This window comes from Eretmochelys imbricata, chromosome 10 (genome assembly GCF_965152235.1).
Source record: "Eretmochelys imbricata isolate rEreImb1 chromosome 10, rEreImb1.hap1, whole genome shotgun sequence".
NCBI classification, from domain to species: domain Eukaryota; kingdom Metazoa; phylum Chordata; order Testudines; family Cheloniidae; genus Eretmochelys; species Eretmochelys imbricata.
This window is the reverse complement of record NC_135581.1, coordinates 77,563,129-77,582,329: the sequence shown is the minus strand read 5'-3', so window position 1 is coordinate 77,582,329 and position 19,201 is coordinate 77,563,129. Positions and strand designations below refer to the sequence as shown.

General features: G+C 45.2%; 1 protein-coding gene across 2 annotated transcripts in view; it reads left to right on the top strand.

Moving 5' to 3' along the window:
* PCSK6 (proprotein convertase subtilisin/kexin type 6) overlaps positions 1–19,201 on the top strand; it is a 118,586-nt gene that overhangs the window by 56,235 nt on the left and 43,150 nt on the right. For both annotated transcript variants that reach the window (XM_077827977.1, XM_077827976.1), the window contains exons 8-10: positions 9,254–9,466; positions 15,089–15,189; positions 18,151–18,254. In XM_077827977.1, coding sequence (XP_077684103.1) covers positions 9,254–9,466; positions 15,089–15,189; positions 18,151–18,254 — 418 coding nt within the window. The remainder of the gene's footprint in view (positions 1–9,253; positions 9,467–15,088; positions 15,190–18,150; positions 18,255–19,201) is intronic.

Below are 19,201 nucleotides of genomic sequence, written 5' to 3'. Positions count from 1 at the left end.
TAGGGAGCTGCACTGGGGATGATTCAATTTTTCCTAGTGTAGGCAAGGCCCAGGTGACTTCAGAACACTATCTCAGCATCTGGCATCCCTAGAAACGAGAAATGGCTGTTAGCTGCAAGATCCTGACTTGGAGCCCCTTTTGCCCTTTCCCTCCCGGATCTGCAAATTATGGAGGCATTCACGTTCTTGACTTGGGCTCATTGGACTTGGTGACAAATAAATAGGAAAAAGAAAAGGAGGACTTGTGGCACCTTAGAGACTAACCAATTTATTTGAGCATGAACTTTCGTGAGCTACAGCTCACTTCATCAGATGCTGTAAGCTGTAGCTCACAAAAGCTCATGCTCAGATAAATTGGTTAGTCTCTAAGGTGCCACAAGTACTCCTTTTCTTTTTGCGAATACAGACTAACACGGCTGCTACTCTGAAATAAATAGGAGTGATTCTAACCCCACTCCACGCTCAGCAAAGCAATGCATGGAAAGCTCTTCGGGAGGCTTGATAAAATCTACTCAGCATAGACGTTCCAGGCACATGTCTGGCATTAAAAATAAAATAAAAGGCTTTCCCCAGGGCACTGATCAACACCAGCCTAAACTAGCACTTCCCCGTGTCAGGGAAATCCCTGAGAGAACAGATGGCCCAGAGCTCATACCAGACTCAGGTCTAATTTGAAATCCTGGACTGGAAGCTATGTTGGCTTAATAAATCAAAAGTATTTGAAGGGAGCTCATTTTTTATTATTAATTAGATTTATTCTCCCAGGGACTGGGGGCTGCAGGGAGGGGGATTTATCTCCTCGGTGCTACAACAAAGAGAGTCCACTGCCCCCACGCTCTCACTTCCCCCCTCACTTTATTTCCTACTGTGGCATTCTATCTGACAACCAGCCCTGCTAGCCAGTAAGGAACAGGAAGGACTCATTGTTTCCAAGCCTGCTTGTGCTGCTTGCCTGGTGCTCAATATGGCTGCTGTGCTATGAGAGGTGCACACTTTGCTTCCCGTCTCCCTCCCCTCTGCTTTGGAAGTGTCAGAGAGGTGCTAGGCTTTAGACCTGCAGGTTTGCTCCAGGGCACCAAATTATGTGCACCAGTGAAGCAGGAGGGGAAGTTACTGTCTGACCCCAGTTAGTACACATACCCTGAAGCATGAGGATTGCTCATGCCTGTAATACTGTCCAGGCTAGTATAATGCAGACCCTGTTCGTGTGATGATCTCACTCTTATTTTAGTCTCACTAAGCTCCTAATATCCTGTCTCAGTAAGTTTGATAGGTTATTTCCATGTTGCATAAAGTATTTCTCTTTATCCGTCTTAAATTTGTTCCCATTTAATTTCAGTGAGTGACCTCTGGCATTCGTGTTATGACAGAGAATAAACAGAAGCTTCCAGTTGTCCATCTCTGCCTCCATTCTCCTTTTACAAATACTCCTTCCCCAAACACAAATCCCTCTCTTGACCCTTTTCTGGAATGTTCTGCTGCATCTCCCTGGAGCTGACATGGCCCAAGTCAATTCACTATTAAGGTCCGGTCATAAGCTTGGTTTATACAGTGTCAGGGGTTGACTTGGAGATGTTTAAATCCCTTCTGAACAAGAGCGGGTAGATCAAAAGTCAGTATGTGGACGTGGGGCCACTCCACTGACCCGACATGTGACTACAGTAAAATACAAACCATGGCACGTCTTTTGGTCTGCTGGCTCCTGGAGGAACCATGCACTATGGAAGATAGTGCCAGGGCTACAGACCAGGCCAAATAACGTGCCCAACACTGGAAAAAAATGATGATTGTGGTTGAAGGATCTGAGAAGTAGAAGAAAGCAATGTCATTCTATTTCCTTATTCTCTCTCCTGTTGCTGATACAGCCTGATGTCTGAGAGCTTTTTGAACAGCTGCTCTGCACTGAGTGGCCTTCTTGATTTGAACTGGCTACAGGGATGGTTTCTCTTTTCTGGGACGTTACCACTGATCAGGACCCATTAATACATAGCAGTAGTTTGAAGGAGTGACGGATCCTGGCCTTTGGTTTGGACGCAGGCACCTCCCCAGACTTTGGAAATGTTAAGGACATTATGATTTATCCTGTAGGAGTACAAACCCACTGGCAGACCCAGATCCTGCTCTGAGGACTTTATAATCAGGTGTGGGTCATGCACAAGATCCAAGGGCGAGGAGTAAGAGAATGAGAGCAGAGTTGCAGGCAGAACCTTCAAAGGCGAGGTTTGCGGATTACAGCATACTTGGATAGATTAACCCCCATCTTCTGGGAGGGTGCTGTATGGAAAACCAGCTCCTTCCGTGTTGAGTTTCTGGAGGAGGCACTATTGCAGCATTTCTTATGACAATCAACTACGCCTGGCAAAAGACCTTTCTTGGTACCCTTCAGAAATCTACCCCTCTTCACCTGCTCCATGCTAGGTGAAAATGCTCTGTATCCAAGGTTTGTGCCATTTCTGGTACTGTCCACTGAAGGGGAAGAGGTGGGAAGTGGCAGGGATGTTTTGGATGGGACTAGTCGTACTTGTCACAGCTTTCTTGAAAGACTGAAGCGAGCTGTTTGGTCCCTTAAGTCTATGTGGAGGAAAAGAGGCTCCCTGGGGAACCTTAAATTGAAGTTATCTAAACCTGGTCTTGAGAAATCTCTTGGGACTTTGAGGACAAGCCAGGCCTCTTTCTCAAGCCTTACTTTGGCATATTCTCCTCATTTTTCTTTTAGCAACTTTAAATTTTGGGGGGGAGTGAAATGTGGGGAATATCCCATTTTGGCATAAACCCTCGCTAAGGGGTTGTCATGATAAAGTAGTTTAGCCTGCTGGCCAATTCAGCACCGCTGTGAGGGATTAGACGTTGCTGTAGTGAAACAGACGGCCGGCATCTCCTAGGGCGTGGAATACTACATTTGGCATCGCAGTGTTTGTTTTATCCTTTGTAACAATGCACCCAGTGTGACCTCGAGCCCAAGAAACATGCATTTCGAAACCTAAATTGAAACGTCGCTGAACTGAAGCAATGTTAATTCAGGAGAACTCCCCTTAACCAGAGCTGAACTCTCCTGTTGAGAGCCATTAAGCCCATCAAAATGGAGACACGCAAAGCTGAAGGACCGAAGTTCTGTCTTCAAATAACCTTTCTATGACCTATGTATCAGACGTTTACAGAAAAGGAAGCTGCAGCTTCCAGGGTTTAGCGCATAGGTCAGAGAGTCAGGACAGCTGGGGTTCCGTTGCCAGCTGTGTCGCTGAGTCACTCCGTGACCCAGAGCAAATTTTGTCATCTCTCTCTGCCTTGGCTTCCCATCTGTACAATCAGGATAACTGCTCCCTAGCTTTGTAAATCTCGTTGCAATTTTGGGGTGAAAGTGATGCATAATTGCAAAGTATCATTACTAAAACAAGGACTTTTGCAGAAAGGACTCTGACCGTGCCCCAGACAATGTTAATTTCCTGTTTGGGGCAGTCAGTCTGCAGAGGGATTCATTGACGTGTGTGTGAATTCTTGCAATGTCAATACATAGAATCAGGGAAACAGGCTGCCCTTTAGACTCTTTTCTTCCCGTATGGAAGATGTGCAATAGAGGAGGCTGCTGCAGCTGATCGGGACACCCTGCCATTTGGATCCCTGCAGCTCCCGCACACACATGCGTGCTGCCAATGGTCAGGAAATGGCTTCAACAAGCATTTCCCAAATGACGGCGCTTGCTGCTTTCATTTACATCAAAAGCCTTCAACTCACTGGAGGAGACATGGTTAGACCCTTACAAAAGTTTGTGGTCCAGATTTGAACCATGTTACCTCTTTCTGCAGAGACCCCCTCAGAGAGGGGGGAGAACTGAGAACCACCTCTCAGAATTCCCTGCAGATTGTCCCTTCAGGGGGATGGGAAACAAATTGAGGCTGGAAATAACAGGGAGGGGAATTAACCACTAGAGCAACTTACTGCGGAGCGGGGTGGCCGCTTCATCGCTAACTCAAGTCTGGATGCCTTTCTAAAGGAGATGCTGCAGCTCAACCAGAAGTTATGGGCTTGTTGCAGAAATGGCTGGGTGGGATTCTCTGGCCTGTCATTCAGGGGGCCAGGCTAGATGACTGTAATGGCATTAAACGCTAGGAATCAATGATTTGAGGGGGCTGATGGAGGAGGGGTGGATGAGGCCTCTCAACCCTGCAGATCTGGTGTATTCGTGAAGGCACTCACCAAACCTGCCTCTGTTGGCTCCTTTGCTTTCCCACACATCACCGTTCCTGCAAAAGCTACCATTGACTGGATTTTCCCTGCCGCTGTCTGAATTTCTATTGGGAGGTCCAGTGAGTGCACAGGGGCAGGGGACGAATCCTGGGAGCACGGCCAACCTCATGGCCCTGCCCCTCAAAGCTGCAGGGAGTCAGCAGGAGAAAGAGGTTTCCCAGGGGGCAGTACTCCCTGCCCCTCTCTCTTGCTTCTAGCTTAGCAGGATGAAAACTCTCCTGGGACCCCTTGGGGACAATCCAGGCCGTTGTTATGTATTCACAACCAATTCCAAGTGCCACAAAGCACCTGAGAGCAGGAAACCCTTTTTCCCCTACGTGCAGAAATTCTAATTGCCAAGCCTATCTTTTTAAATTACTGAAGAACGCCCTTAATTGGCTGGTTAGCTGTAACCTTTAGCCCAAGCATGCTGCTGCAGCTGAGTTATAAATCTTGACAACTGAATTTTAATAGAAATATTAATGCAGCCATTATCTCTTAGCAATGGGCCTGTGCCAGTGTAATTCAGCTGCTTGTTGCTTGCTCTCTAAGCCACACCTTATTAATTTCTGAGCTAATGGGGGAATTTTCTCCTGTGCTCTAATTGGTCTCATTAAAAAGGGAAGGCAGGCCTGCTGGTGTCAAAACCACATCAAACTGAGTCAGGAAGAATCCAGCACAATTTACTTCAGACTGATAATCTACTGAGGGCTTGTCTACAGGGTGCATTAGTCCACACTGGAGAGGTGTAAATTCTAGTCTGCGTTAGCATGTCCGGCACCAATGGCCCGTGTGGGCCCTGCTGGCACACACTTAAAGTTCCCTAGTGCACGTTAACGCAGGCCCGTTTTGGCTCAATTAGGGTCTTGGCCAAAACCCACTGAAGTCAATGGAAAGACTTTCATTGATTTCAGTGGGGTTTGGATCCAATTCTTATTGCACTATGAAACCCATGCAATAGTTGCCAGCATGCCGTTGGTTTAGCAGTGGTTTCATACGGAGATTGTGGGTGTTTTAAGCCTGCTTGCAGAAGTCTTGGCAGTTAGGTGTTTCTGAGCTAATGAGAGGAGCATTTCTTGGCTTCCAATTCAGAAGGGTTACAGGCTTAGACTTTATCTCAATAATGGCTAGAAAAGACAGCAGAAATAGTCATTCTGTTATCTCCTCTCCCTCCTCGCAGTTAACGCTAGGGAGAAGAGGTGAGTCTTCTGTTATTATTCCTCAGGCAGAAGGAAAATTTATCGTACGCCTGCTGCTGACTTAATATAACCCCACTGGGCTTTAAGGGCTAGTTTACGCCCTGTTAGAGTTATTATTGCATGGGGTTTAAGCCAGGACAGAATTTGGTTCTATGTACAGAAGATTAAGGATCGGACTGTACCCTCTGTTCTCAGCATATTCTGATGTGAGTGTGAGGCAGAGAACTCTGTGAATAATGAATTTTTTGGTTGGCTGGTAATTCTGAAAAATTGGGGGAAGATTATTTTGGGTTGAACCAAAATTCAAATATTTTGCGAATTGAAAAGTTAAAAATAAAAATTGGCGTCTGTCAAAATGCAATGTTTTGTTTCAATTTGAGGGATTTTTCTGTGCGTTTTTAAATGTTTTAAAATAAATTTGGAGGAAGTTTCTAAACAGGAAAACCATTTTGAATCCAAAAATTGAAATGTTTCATTTAAAAAATATGGAAACAAAATTTTTGACGTGCTTTGATTTATTATTTTTTTAAGCACAAACAATTTGGTGAAACCAACACAAATTCACAAAATGTTTTGGGGTTGCTGACTGCATTTTTCATTCAAAAAGTTTCACGCAGCTCTAGTTAGGAGGCCCATGCTTTGGAAATCATGATTAACACTTGAACGTGCGCTGTTCTAGCTATGGCACTGTAATTCACAAAGGACAGGAGGAAAAACGTCAGTTCCTGGCATCCTTATCAACTACAAAATCAGTGATAAAACTCCCCTTTTGTGTACCTTTCACAACTGGTGACTGATTTCTAGATCATCTGAACAGTGCTTACGAAAATCTTAGACTGTACCCTGAGATGTCCAGCTTTTTTCTGTTAGTAGATTGATGGATCTTATCTTTTAATAGACAATCACCTCATATCGCCTTTTTGCTAAATCCAGCTTTAAAGAGTGTCAGGTTACAAAATGTTGCACTACCCAAACATACAAAGCACATCTATTTCTTCATGGAAATCCTGCTAGGGCCTGTGGACACAGAGCCAGCACATTTGAGCTGACTGCATTATACACTCCGCCAAAAACCAGAATTAGGAGGTCAAGTTTTAATAGATCCAGAAAACCCTAGAAAGTGGCACGTTGAGGTACCAGTAGTGGTTGACCAAAGGTTCAATACACTTCATATGGAGGTAGAATTATCTGTTGGTAGAGGACAGCAGAACAATTTGGCTATCAAGCTGTACTTTTCCCTGCCGACCTCCTGACAACTCTGTTAATCTTTCCTGTGGAAGTAACCTCCTTTTGTAGCTGTGAGGCAGGCAAGATAATGAAAACCTAAACACAGCGGGGAAAGCAACCCAATTTACCCTTTGTATCCAGAGGCAGGGTCAACAAAGAGATTATCAGCCCAGCAGTAGAGCAAGATAAGTAATAAAAAGAAAAGGAGTACTTGTGGCACCTTAGAGACTAACCAATTTATTTGAGCATTAGCTTTCATGAGCTATAGCTCACTTCATCGGATGCATACCGTGGAAACTGCAGCAGACTTTATATACACACAGAGATCATAAAACAATACCTCCTCCCACCCCACTGTCCTGCTGGTAATAGCTAGCTCACTTCATCGGATGCATACCGTGGAAACTGAGTCTGCTGCAGTTTCCACGGTATGCATCCGATGAAGTGAGCTGTAGCTCACGAAAGCTCATGCTCAAATAAATTGGTTAGTCTCTAAGGTGCCACAAGTACTCCTTTTCTTTTTGCGAATACAGACTAACATGGCTGTTACTCTGAAATAAGTAATAAACCATCCCTCTGCCTTGAAGTCTCAGAATAAAATACACCCTTGGAGCTGATTCTGCTAGAGGAAGCTTGCTGTCTTGTGATGGGGAGGGAGAAGCAGGAAAGGATTTCTCTGCAATATGTAGGCAGAGACTTGCCTGGGTTAGTTCCACAATATCTCCCTGACACATGCCAACTCTCTTCCCCGATAAGGGGAGAACCCAAGACAGCTGGGTATCATCCCCGTGACATTCCTCTAGCCCTTTCGTTACTGTTTGTGAATTGACTGTCTGTCTAGCTAAGTGCGCTTAATTCAGTCTCCCCTAAGCTTTTAAGTTGTGGAAAGTGGGATAGAAAAGCAAAGTATTCACATCAGAAGAAAGCACAGCTTATTTTAAAAGGTACTAAAGTCTACGTCAATGTGTATGTCCGTGTATGCCAATCAACCAACATTATGGTTTTCCAATAGTAGTGTTAGGAACAGCTCTAGCTTTTCTGCCCACTTCTGTAGCTTCACTGACCTTCTCTTTATCCTCCAGCAGAGAGCCCTTAACTATAGACGGGCCAGTACTGAAAGGCTGCCCTGACCTCCAGGTATTGCCAAAAATACACATGGTTCATTCATTAGCATGACCTACCTTAAAGGACAAGATAAGGGCTTACGTACCCCAGCGTAGTGTCCCCACAAAACCTCCCCACTGATGGAACTGGTAACATGAGAGACCTCCAGATCTGCTAACGTTTAACACGATTCCCGGCTGATGTCCATGTTTGAGCTGGGCTGTGCTCAGCGATGGTGCTGAACCAGCTTTGTCACCATTGTATTGCACCTCGCACCCTCTCTGATCCTTGGAAATTGTTCTTCTGGTGGGCAGGGGTAGCAGTGGGGGGAGCTTGTTGCTTTTTAGTGTCAAAACACAGCTCTCGCTATTTTGTTCACTAGCCTAATGCCATCGACGTCATCCCTGATTAGCACTGGGGCAAACGAGAGCTGAATATGATCTAGAGTCCATGCCACGATGGCATTACTGTCTAAACGTAACCTAAAGAAAGATCCTCCTCTAACACGTCACCCCTCTGTTCTTAACCAAGAGGCTAGTGGATTTTCACCATTGGCTGAGGAAGGAGTCTCCTGCTATTAGAGTTTTGAGTGGTCTGATGGCGCCACTGCTTCTGAATTTCTTCCTCTCCTCTCATCACAATTTCCTTTGGCTTGGGGGAGGCCTTGGACTCAGAGAGCCCGTATCTCTTTGGGGCACTCCAATCCCACTTTCTCACCCAGCAGAATTAAAATCTGGACAGAATTCAGACTCTTGGGCTCTGCACCTGCAGCAGCCAAGTGAGCTAATTGTGACTGCTTTGCCCAGTGTGGGCTGTAAGCTAAAGTTAGAGGAAAGGGCAGTAAAACAAGTTGGCTCTGTTAGCCTGAAAGATACACTTCAGGCACCTTTCCTCCCTTTCTGTTTTTCCCACCAGGAGTAATGAAGTAAAGGGAATGGAGCCACCCTGATTCTTCATGAGTTCTCCTTTTGGTTCATCCTGCAGACCACTGGAGTTGCACGTGTACCATGCAGGGGAGTCACAGCAGGTCTTTGCTTTGCTCTGGTGTGTGAAGGAAGTAGCTGCAGCTGGCCTACAGCTTTCAGCCCTATTGCTGGAGGTGCCAGCTGCCCGAAAGCACCACTGTGGCGGGCGTCTGCGTGGCCCTCATTTTTCAGCCTGGCTGAGGGAGGAGATCCTCGGAACTCCAATATGTTTGCTCTTTGATCATTTTGTAGAAGTCCATAAAGCCCCTTCATCCAAGGCTTTTCTGCTTTGCCACCCTTTTGGATAGTTATTGCCTTTAAGAATGCCAGTCACTTTAAAAGCGACGTGTGTAAATAGTCACTGAGTACAGTAGGGTTCTTTTTTAGAATGGTCATTTTTTTTAAAGGATTGTTTGACCATGGAGTGGGGGGAGGGGATCCAGGATGGTTGTGGATTCTGTCCAGAGGAGGTGTTTGAGGTTTATTCTTGGGGATGGTGTGTTTCCTGATAGATGTTTTTGTTTGAATGTTTAGGGTCGTAAGGGTTTGGGCTCCATTTTCGTCTGGGCCTCGGGAAATGGTGGCAGAGAAGGCGATTACTGCTCTTGTGATGGCTACACCAACAGCATCTACACCATCTCCATCAGCAGCAGCACGGACAGTGGGCTCAAGCCCTGGTATTTAGAGGAATGTGCGTCTACTCTCGCCACAACCTACAGCAGCGGGGCATTTTATGAACAAAAAATTGTAAGTTGTATACCCGGCTCCAAGATGGTTAATTGAATTCTACCTATCTGCCATTTCACACTTCTCCTCCTAAAAACTGCCGGGAAATGTTATGTGGTTCTGTTGCTGTGTTTCACCCCAGAGGTGACTGCATTTCAGTAGGGGCGTGAAGTGATTCTAGTTTACAAAGCACTGTGAGATCCTGCGAGATGGAAGGTGTTCTATTCAAGTATGTCACTATTTGAAGTAAGTACTGAAGAAGTCCTTACTTCAGTAGACTTTCTCTTTGGGATTTACATTCGGTTTTGGTTTAGATTTTTTTTAAAACTTTTTACCTGATCCTGCAAACATTCAGGCCTGCACTTCTCTCTGGAGTCAGTGGGGCTTCTTGTGCACTTAAAGTTGAGCATGTGCATGTTTGCAGGGTCAGGGCCTTAATTTTGTAACTGTAGGGCCAGATTCTGCTCTCATTTTCTCTGGATTTACACCAGTGAACTCCACTGATGTCAATAGAACAACATCAAGATATGTCTGATGTGCAAAGAGAATCGGGACCCTTTTATTTTTTTAATCTGAGTGAAAAGCAATAAAATGTTCCAAGCTTCCAAAAGTATAGGAATATGCAACTAGTGTCCTTTACTACCCTTTGAAATGAAAGCTTAGGATTCTTTTAGTTAAAGATCTGAGTTCCTATAATTTTAGCCTGAAATAGGCACTAGAGAGGAAACATGGTTAGGCCACTTTCCTAGGACTTGGGAGAGTTGTGTTCAAGTCCCTGATCTGCAATACACGGTTAAGCAAGTTACTTAGTCTCTCTGGGGCCCCACTTCCCTATCTGTAAAGAGGGAATAACAGCACTGCCCTACCTCAAAGGGATGTTGTGAGGATACATACATTAAAGATTGTGAGGTGCTGAGGTACTACAGGAATAAGGGCCAGATATGTACCACAATAGAGTTCTAGAAGTTTAAAGAAATGCATGTGCCCACATTTGTCAGCAGGTGTAAAAACTTAAGAGCTGTTTTATTTCCTCCCTCCCTTCCCACTCTCCCACCCCCGGAACTTCATTACGGGCAAAATTTGGATAGAATTCCTTCCCCTTAGCTACTATGTGTATTACATGGAAACGGGGTGTGCGGTAATATCTGTGCTCCATGAGCAGGAATTTAATGCTGACTTAAAACAAAACGTGTTCGTGTGTCTGGAGTGAAGAGAAGATCATTTCCAATCTTAAATGTGATTTTTAAAGCCTTACTAAAGTACATTCTGTAAACGCTGTGAAATTAAAATGGCCATGCTATTTAAACAGAAAGCCCTCTATTATTTTGATAGAGGTGAAAGGCCTAGTTTTATAGTCGCAAATCTACAACTCTTGATTTGCATTATTTTCTGTTAGGAAGTGGGTCTGTATAAATTATGTCTGAACTTATTTTTACATTTATCTGTATAAGCAGAGTTTATGCTCTGCACTCTGCAAAACCAACAGGGGAAGTCAGGCAGAAGGGTTTATTCAGGTGATCATTTGATATATTTGTTCCTCTTCTGTTAGATCATGCTCTACTGGGACATGCTTTTGAGGCAGGGGTGGGCAAACTTTTTGGCCCAAGGGCCACATCCGCGTTGCGAAACTATATGGAGGGCCGGGCAGGGAAGGCTGTGCCTCCCCAAACAGCCTCGCCCCCGCCCCCATCCACCCCTTCCACTTCCCACCCCCTGACTGCCCCCCTCAGAACTCCCGACCCATCCAACCCCCCCTGCTCCTTGTCTCCAGATTGCCCCCTTCCGGGACCCCCTGCCCCTAACCACCCCCCAAGACCCCACCCACTATCCAACCCCCGCTGCTCCCTGTCCCCTTGCCCCGACCCCTATCCACACCCCCGCCCCCTGACGGGCCCCCCAGGACTCCCATGCCTATCCAACCCCACTCCCCGCCCCCTTTCCATGCTGCTCAGAGCGGCAGGAGCTCACAGCCACGCTGCTCGGCAGGAGTGGCGGGCCAGAGCGCTGGCAGCGTGGCAAGCTGAGGTTGCAGGGGAGGGGGTATCATGGGGGAAGGGCCGGGGGCTAGCCTCCCCAGCCAGGAGCTCAAGGGCCAGGCAGGGCGGTCCCGCGGGCCGGATGTAGTTTGCCCACCTCTGTTTTGAGGTCTCGAATTGTGCGCTGTGAGAAGCAGGAAGGTGTTGTAATTCAAAAGAGCAACTGGCTGAACCAGTGCATGTTGGAACATGATTTACAATGCAGTGTACAAGACTGGTGTTCAGTGAAGTTGCTTAGGCTCTGCAAGTATTGACTTGTATTTTTTCTTGATTAGTCACACTAATGTGTGAAAAAGGGCTCTTAGCTCTGACGAATACATTTGGCAACAACCCCATTGAATAAAAACCTGCCCTGTCCTCCTTCCTAATTTCTTCCCTTGATAACATCATAATAATGTTTCCTCAGAGAAATAGTGGAAAACCATCACTGAGTTTCAATGAACCATTCTGTGAACAGCTTGGGTATTTTTTTCACAGCCTTTCAAGTTTGCCCATCAAAAAAATGTATGTAGTCTCTTAATAGCAAGATACTGGGCTATAATATTCTCTGTGCATAACCCAAAACTCAGGCAATTCCAATATTACCTGTCATCACCTCTCATCGCTAGAGCTAGTCCGGAATCGTCCATCAAAATGATGTTTCGATGGACATTGCAGTTGCTGCAAAATACAAATTTTCTGTGGGGCAAATTTCAATTTTTTTGATTTTTCCATTAGGAAAACCAAAACAAAATATTTGTTGAACAAGTTTCACATTAAGGTGCATAGTCTTATGGTGCTGGGTTTCCTTATAGGAGCTGTAGTTTGGGTGTCTGATGTTTCCATTCTCTCTTATGGTCCAGGCTCCCAGACTGGACTACATCTCCCATGCAGTGCAGTCTCCGTTCTGATTGAGCTGCCTGATGCATCATGGGTGTAGTCTGACCGGGGAGCCCAGCCCACAGGAGAAAAGGCATCATGTCCCTGAACTAAAACTACCAGAAGGCAATGCAGCACCACAGGGAGACGCAGTTTAATGCTGAACTGACTTGAAATGTTTCGTTTCAGGTCAGTCCAACCAACTGAAATGAAACTTTGCAATTTGGGAATATTGAAGTGTTTCATCCTGATGGGAAAATGCCAAAATAAAATGTTTTGCAGTTTCCAAATAGACATTTTTCAGAACTTTTTATTCCATGAGTATTTTCGGTGTTTCAACTTTTCCCTCCAGATTTGGGACGAAAGCAAAAATGTAGATGTATCAGGATTTCCCGTTTTTGACCTGCTCTACTCATCACCTTGCCAAGCTAATGAGCTAGTGAATTGGGTTGAGGATTTGCAGACCACTAGGACAAACTATCCTCAGGTGTTCAGAAGAGGTGGTTCCACTGAAAGGCAGGCTAGACACAGAACATCAAAACTGTGTTATACAGCGTTCTAGCCACAGCCTCCCCCTTAATCTAAAGGATCCTCATGCAGCAAAAAACCACTGCAACGGTTTGCAAATATGATTACTATGGAGAGCAACCACTTCGGAAATTTGACACACATTTCTTCTGAAGAATAGATTGATATCAAAGTTTGCCACTTTTCATACTTCTGATATCTCCGCATGCTTTACAAAGCAGGGAGTTAGATAGTTCTGGGCAATGCAGCAAGTTTTACTTTCTACTATCAAACAGGTTGAGACACTGGGACTGCTTTGTGAAAATAGGGAATGTTGGCCAGGGCACCAGAGGTATTTTTTGCTTTAACTTTCACCTGGGCAGTCACATCATTGATGAGACAGGTCCCAAAAATCATGAGATTGGCTTTAAAATCATGGGATTTTTAACAGTGTGGGAACAGGTCTTGATTTAACTTCTCATCTGAAGACCAGCCCATCTAATGATGCAGCACTCTCCGAGGGATGTATTAGATTAATAGCTCAAGCCCTGATGCTGGACTTGAATTTTCTGGGCTAAAAGTAAAGGTGCTGCTAACTGAATGTTTGCAAGGATCAGCTTCTCTATGGACCAGATCAGATGGCATGTTTGTAAGTGCTGGTGGTGACTGTCATGCAGATTTGCCAGCCCTGTCACTCTGGCCAGCAGTCAAAGTGAGCTACTGTTCCCCTGGAGCCCAGTGGTGACTGAAAGGGAAAAGCTTGGGTTTATTATTGCAGTAACGGTGATGACAATGTCCCTCCTCACAACATGTCACCGGGCAGCGTGGATACTCATTTTCCATAGGCAGCTGTCTCCAAATTCATGATCCTTGACAAAAGTTTTTCCCCCTGTCTCAAATTACATTGTCATTGTACTGCCAAGTAGCTAAAGAAAAACTTAAGCTGGGAATGTCTAAAACACATTTGTTTATCATATGTCCATTTTCGCTGTACAGCTGTCTGGGGCCCTGATTCAAAAAAAGCATGCTTAAATCTTAAATGCCCTGTGCATATTGATATCAATGGGACTTGTGCACACGTTTAAAGTCTAAGTGCTGTCCCGAATTGGGGTGCTTTCCTGAAGTGGGGCCTTCATTTTGTCAGATTTTTCCAGCAAGCATTTTTCATGCTTCCCCTCATGCTCCCTCACTGTCCCAGAAGAAGCTCCTTGTATACATCCCCAGACACATCTCACAGTGCTCCTTCAAACCCTTCTTTGTGGTGATGCCTGTAGTGTGGCAGTCCCCCCACTCCGGCTCAGAAGGGGTTAAAAGCCAGCCCTTGGAGAGGGTGGGGGCTGAGAGAAAGGACTGGGCTTATTGGGAAGGCAGCCACAGCTGGGGCCATGCCCCAATCAGGCCACAGCAGGCCCTATAAAAGGGCTGTGAGCCGGGAGCTCAGGTAGAGACTCCCTCTCCTCTGAGAGAGGAGGACCTGGCAGCTGAGCAGGGTACCTAGAGTGGAGCAAGGCTGGGGGGGAAGGCCAGAGGAGCTCCAGCTTGGGAAACCCCCAGGCTGCAGGCCTCGCTAAAGGCCAGGAAAGGTAGGGGATAGCCTGGGGTTAGGCAGAGGCAGCTGGTCCAACCCCCCTTGCTGATGATGAGTGGTTTACAGACTGCAGTCTGCCCCAGTATGTGGGGGCTAGATGGTGACTGGCAGTAGCCACTGAGGCAAGGTGGGGATACAGGGTTGAGGGGTTCTCCTGGAAGGGGAGACCCAGAGTGTGGGGGCACTGCCAGGGGATAGCACCCTGAGGTAAAGAGGGGCACCAGGGTCCGGGAGGGACATGGGGGCCAGCGGCAGGTGAGACACCAGCCTGCAGAGGGCGCTCTGGGCTGGAAGAGCTAGTTCCCAAGACGCCCAGCAGGAGGCGCCGCCCCAGTGAGTTGCCGCTTCACTACAATGCCCACAAAAAACTTGATAGTGGGTAGGCAGTTAGTGTGCTGTGACTGCTGCTGCTTATACTGTTTATCACCTCATTGTTTGACTCCTAGGACTGGAAGGGACCTCAAGAGGTCACCTAGTCCAGTCGCCTGCACTCATGGCAGGACTAAGTAAGTTAGCTTGTGCTTCCACTTGTCTCTCAGCTTCTTAGATTGTTAGCTCTTCTGTCTGTGACAGGGACCTTGGACTGTTTTGTGATCAAACTGTATAGAAATCTGCTCATAGCACAATGACTAGCTGCAATAATTTTGTCATTAGGTTACCACAGATTTAAGACACGGTTGCACAGAAGGTCATACTGGAACCTCCGTATCTGCACCCATTGTCACAGGCATCATTGCTTTGGCTTTAGAAGCAAAGTAAGTTAACTCTTGACTTCCTTGTTGGCCACTTTCTGTATTGAATGTTTATGTAATTGGAGCCAGAGAAAAAATTCAGGCTTTTTACTAGAGCTGGCTGAAATGGGAAAATGATTTCATGAAAAATTGTGAAATTGTTTCCATTTTGCTAGGTTTTATGTGGGTCCATTTTCTAATTTGCAGGAAAATTTCCTGCAATACTTTTAAATAACACTTTTACTGAACTAGTTCTTAGCACATTTCTTTTACCGAACCCCTGGCTTTCAATAAGACAACAGTTTTCAGTGAACAAAAATTTTTGATAACTATTTCAAAAATGGTTTCCATAAAAATTGTGGTTAAAAATGTTGCAGAAAGTTTCATGTGAAATGGAACATTTCTGTAATGGTGTCAGTTTTTCACAAAACATTTCATTTGGAGGTGGGGGCGGTCACTTTTCAACCAAAGAAAAGGCTTTTAGTGTAAAACATTTTGACCGACTCTACCTTTTTAAAGAGCTATGGTTGGAAAACTGAAATCTCTCCCCAACCTCAGCCCCTCCTTTCCATTTAAATCTCTTTTACTTTTCCCTCCATCCCCTCCTGCAATGTACAGATAAACTTCATGATGTAACCTGAAGATCACAAAACCCAGGTTGTAGCGGACCAGAATGGGGGAGTGTAATCCTGAGACCCCCTCACTGGGTGTGCCCTGCCACCAACCTCCCTTTTTATACCAGGGAGCTGTTGAATCCAACAGTTTCTACTGTATCACATGACCGGAGAGGAGGGTCTGTGAAATAGCCAGGACTCAGACAGTGAAGGGTGGGTAGATCCAAATAAAGACTTAAAGTTCAGCAGTATCCAGTGCAGATCAGGAGCAATGTGCTCCCAGTGGGAAATACCATTTAGCAACTGGGATAGCCTCATTCTGCACTAGATACACTTTCAGGATGGATGTGAGGTGCATTTGTTGGAAAAAGAAAAGGAGTACTTGTGGCACCTTAGAGACTAACGAATTTATTTGAGCGTAAGCTTTTGTGAGCTACAGCTCACTTCATTGGATGCCTCACGACAGCTTATGCTCAAATAAATTTGTTAGTCTCTAAGGTGCCACAAGTCCTCCTTTTCTTTTTGCGGATACAGACTAACACGGCTGCTACTCTGATTCCTTGGAAAGTGGCATTTAGCTCTTAATGCAGCTGCTACATACAGGGGACATTATCAGACCAATTCTCTGAGACTGCAGTTAAAGGACCTGATCCTGCTCCCACTGATGCATGGGGGAAAAGCTCCTATGGAATTCAGTATTTTGGGATCAATCCCAAACAAAACACAGTAAGTTTTGAGTATAACACCAACAGACCCTGGTCATCTGGATTGAACCTGGGACCTGTGGAGCTTAGTACATGAGCCTCTGCTGTATGAGCTAAAACCACATGGCTGTTAGCTAAGGCTGTAGCAGACTCCTTAATCTCTAGGTGGTCTCAATTGCCACTAAGTGGGACAGAACACCACAGCCAGGAGGTGTGTGGGTTATATTAGCGTTTTAAAAGGCGTCACTTTCCCTCTAAATGCAGCCTTGGCATCTATACATGTCTCAGGCCGTTGTTTTCTCTTTCCTATAACAAGCGTGTTTGATGCGTTTGATACAACTTATTAGTCTTAGGAAAAAAACAACAACCCAGGCTGCTGGCATCCATGCTGTGATTCCAGCTCCCGCAGCCATTAATCTATTGTAGGCAGCTGGGAGTCTACAGTCATAGAGACCCATAATTTCTTAGGTTGATGTGATGCGGTTCAGTGAAGGCACTAAAATGCTGGCATAGCTGACCACTTTTGTCCTTGTTCCCCTGCCCCTGGCTTTAAGATACTTTGGCTCTATTTTAAATTGAGGAACCCATGACAGAGGAACCCATTTTAGAGATGCCATTTTCATTCCAAATGAAGAGAGTTCGATGTAATTTTTGAATGGGTTTGCTGGTGAATAAAATTCAGCATTAAGTACCAGAGGATGGCACATAAGAGATGCAAGCACTCAGACGGTCCATTACAAGAAGAAATAAATTGAATTTCTTTTGTTAAATGCTGTGGATAGAATTATAAATCAAGCTCAATATGCTTAAGTAGCATCTGAAAGGGAAAAGCATGAAAAGTGTTCACAAAATATCTCTAATCAGTGATGCTTATAAAGAGTTAGACAGTGAGTGAAATTCACCCCAATTCACAGGGTCAGCACAATGCCTAAATACTATCTAAGTCTCATTTATAGCCTACTTTGATTGTTACCCTAAATGAGAAGCTCAGTTTATTTCCCACAGGATGTGATATTTATAGGAATGTAAAGTTTGCTATTGCAACTCAGACTATTGGCCCATCTGGTCAAGTAAACTGCTTGGAGCAGTGACCGATGCCTGCCATTTTGGAGGAAGATGGGGAAACCATACCCAAAATGTACACTATTCTGCACTGTAGAATTCCTTCCTGACCGCCATGTGGCAATCAGTTTATGTTCTGAAGCATGAGATTTCAATACACCTAGCCTGGAATGAATCACTGCAAATGTTGGCCATCAGATTACCCGTTCCATCCAGGTCCAGTATTTAGCCCTGCTTATCTGATCCCGTTGCAGCTTTGCTAGAACTTAAATAACTTTTAATATCTATCCCAGTCTAGAGGGATGGAAAACAAAAGTTCCTTTAAATCTCTACACATAATGCTAACATTTAAATAACCAATTTGCACTGTATTTTAATTTAAATGGAAGGAAAACCCTCTTACATCTATCACTGAATGATGTTGTCTTTTCCTTTACCAGGAAAGGTGAGATGTAGCTGCTGCATTCTCCTCCATGCAGCCATGGGTTTGCACTACAGAACAGTCAAATCTGAATGTACCTGACAATGTTCAGCTGATTGAAAGTTACTACACAGGCCCTGAAGGCTTCCCTGTAATTTTTTTCTTTACATTGTTATTATTTTAGCCCCTCACTGACCTGGAGAGATGTTCAGCATCTGATTGTTAAAACATCCAGGCCACTACATCTGAAAGCAAATGACTGGAAAATAAATGGAGCAGGACGCAAAGGTGAGGCAGACAGTGTATGTGGACTGGATTGAGCATCATTTGCTGCAAATGGTACTCCCGGGAGACTTCTGCACCATTACTCAAAACAGAATTTGCACAGAATTAATGTTCTGTGCAGAATTTCCTTTTTCCCCACAGAATTGGTGCTGTAGAGCTGCTGTCTGCCACTAGGGGCTGCTGGACCCAGCAGAGCCCAGCTCCCCAGCTTGCAAATAAAAGACACTGCTGGGGGGAAAAGGGACAGAGCTAGAGGGTTCCCAGCAGTTCCAGTTCCTGGCACACCCTGAAGGAAGCTGTGAAATCATGCAGCTGGGCTTGCGGGAGAGGAGTTGCTGGTGTCTGGGCTCGTGGGTGCTCCATGGCTGGGCTCTGGGGAGAGAGGGCGTGGGTGTCCGACCCCATGGCTGGGCTCTGGGAAGGAGGAGGCAGAGAAACAGGAACTGAGTTGTCGAAGGGGTTTCTTTAACTCTCTTGTCCTCAGGGAATCTTTTTTTGTTGTCTGTATTGTTAGACATAGTTGCTGACAAGTATTTTGAAATAAACTACCAAAATAATTGAAACTGGTGTAATTATATAGCATTATTTTGACAAATAACATTTGCAGAATTTTAAAATATTGTGTGCAGACTTTTGAATTTTTTGGTGCAGAATTCCCCCAGGAGTAAAGTGGATAGGGAGAAAGCAGTGCAGAAATCTATGTATGGAGAATAAGGTGCATAGCAGTGTCATTTATGTCACTGTCAGTGCACTCTCAGTAGAAATCTTTGGGATAACCTAGTGTTGTTCATACTTTACCCTCTTGAGGCATTGTGGGGCACGGCTCTATCAAATGGAAAATCAATTTTGGGTATGTGTGTGACACACACTAACAAGAACATAGTGACCTCAGAAACACTGTATCTATGTATAGTACACACTGAGAGGCATTGCAGTTCTCCTCTGCTCTC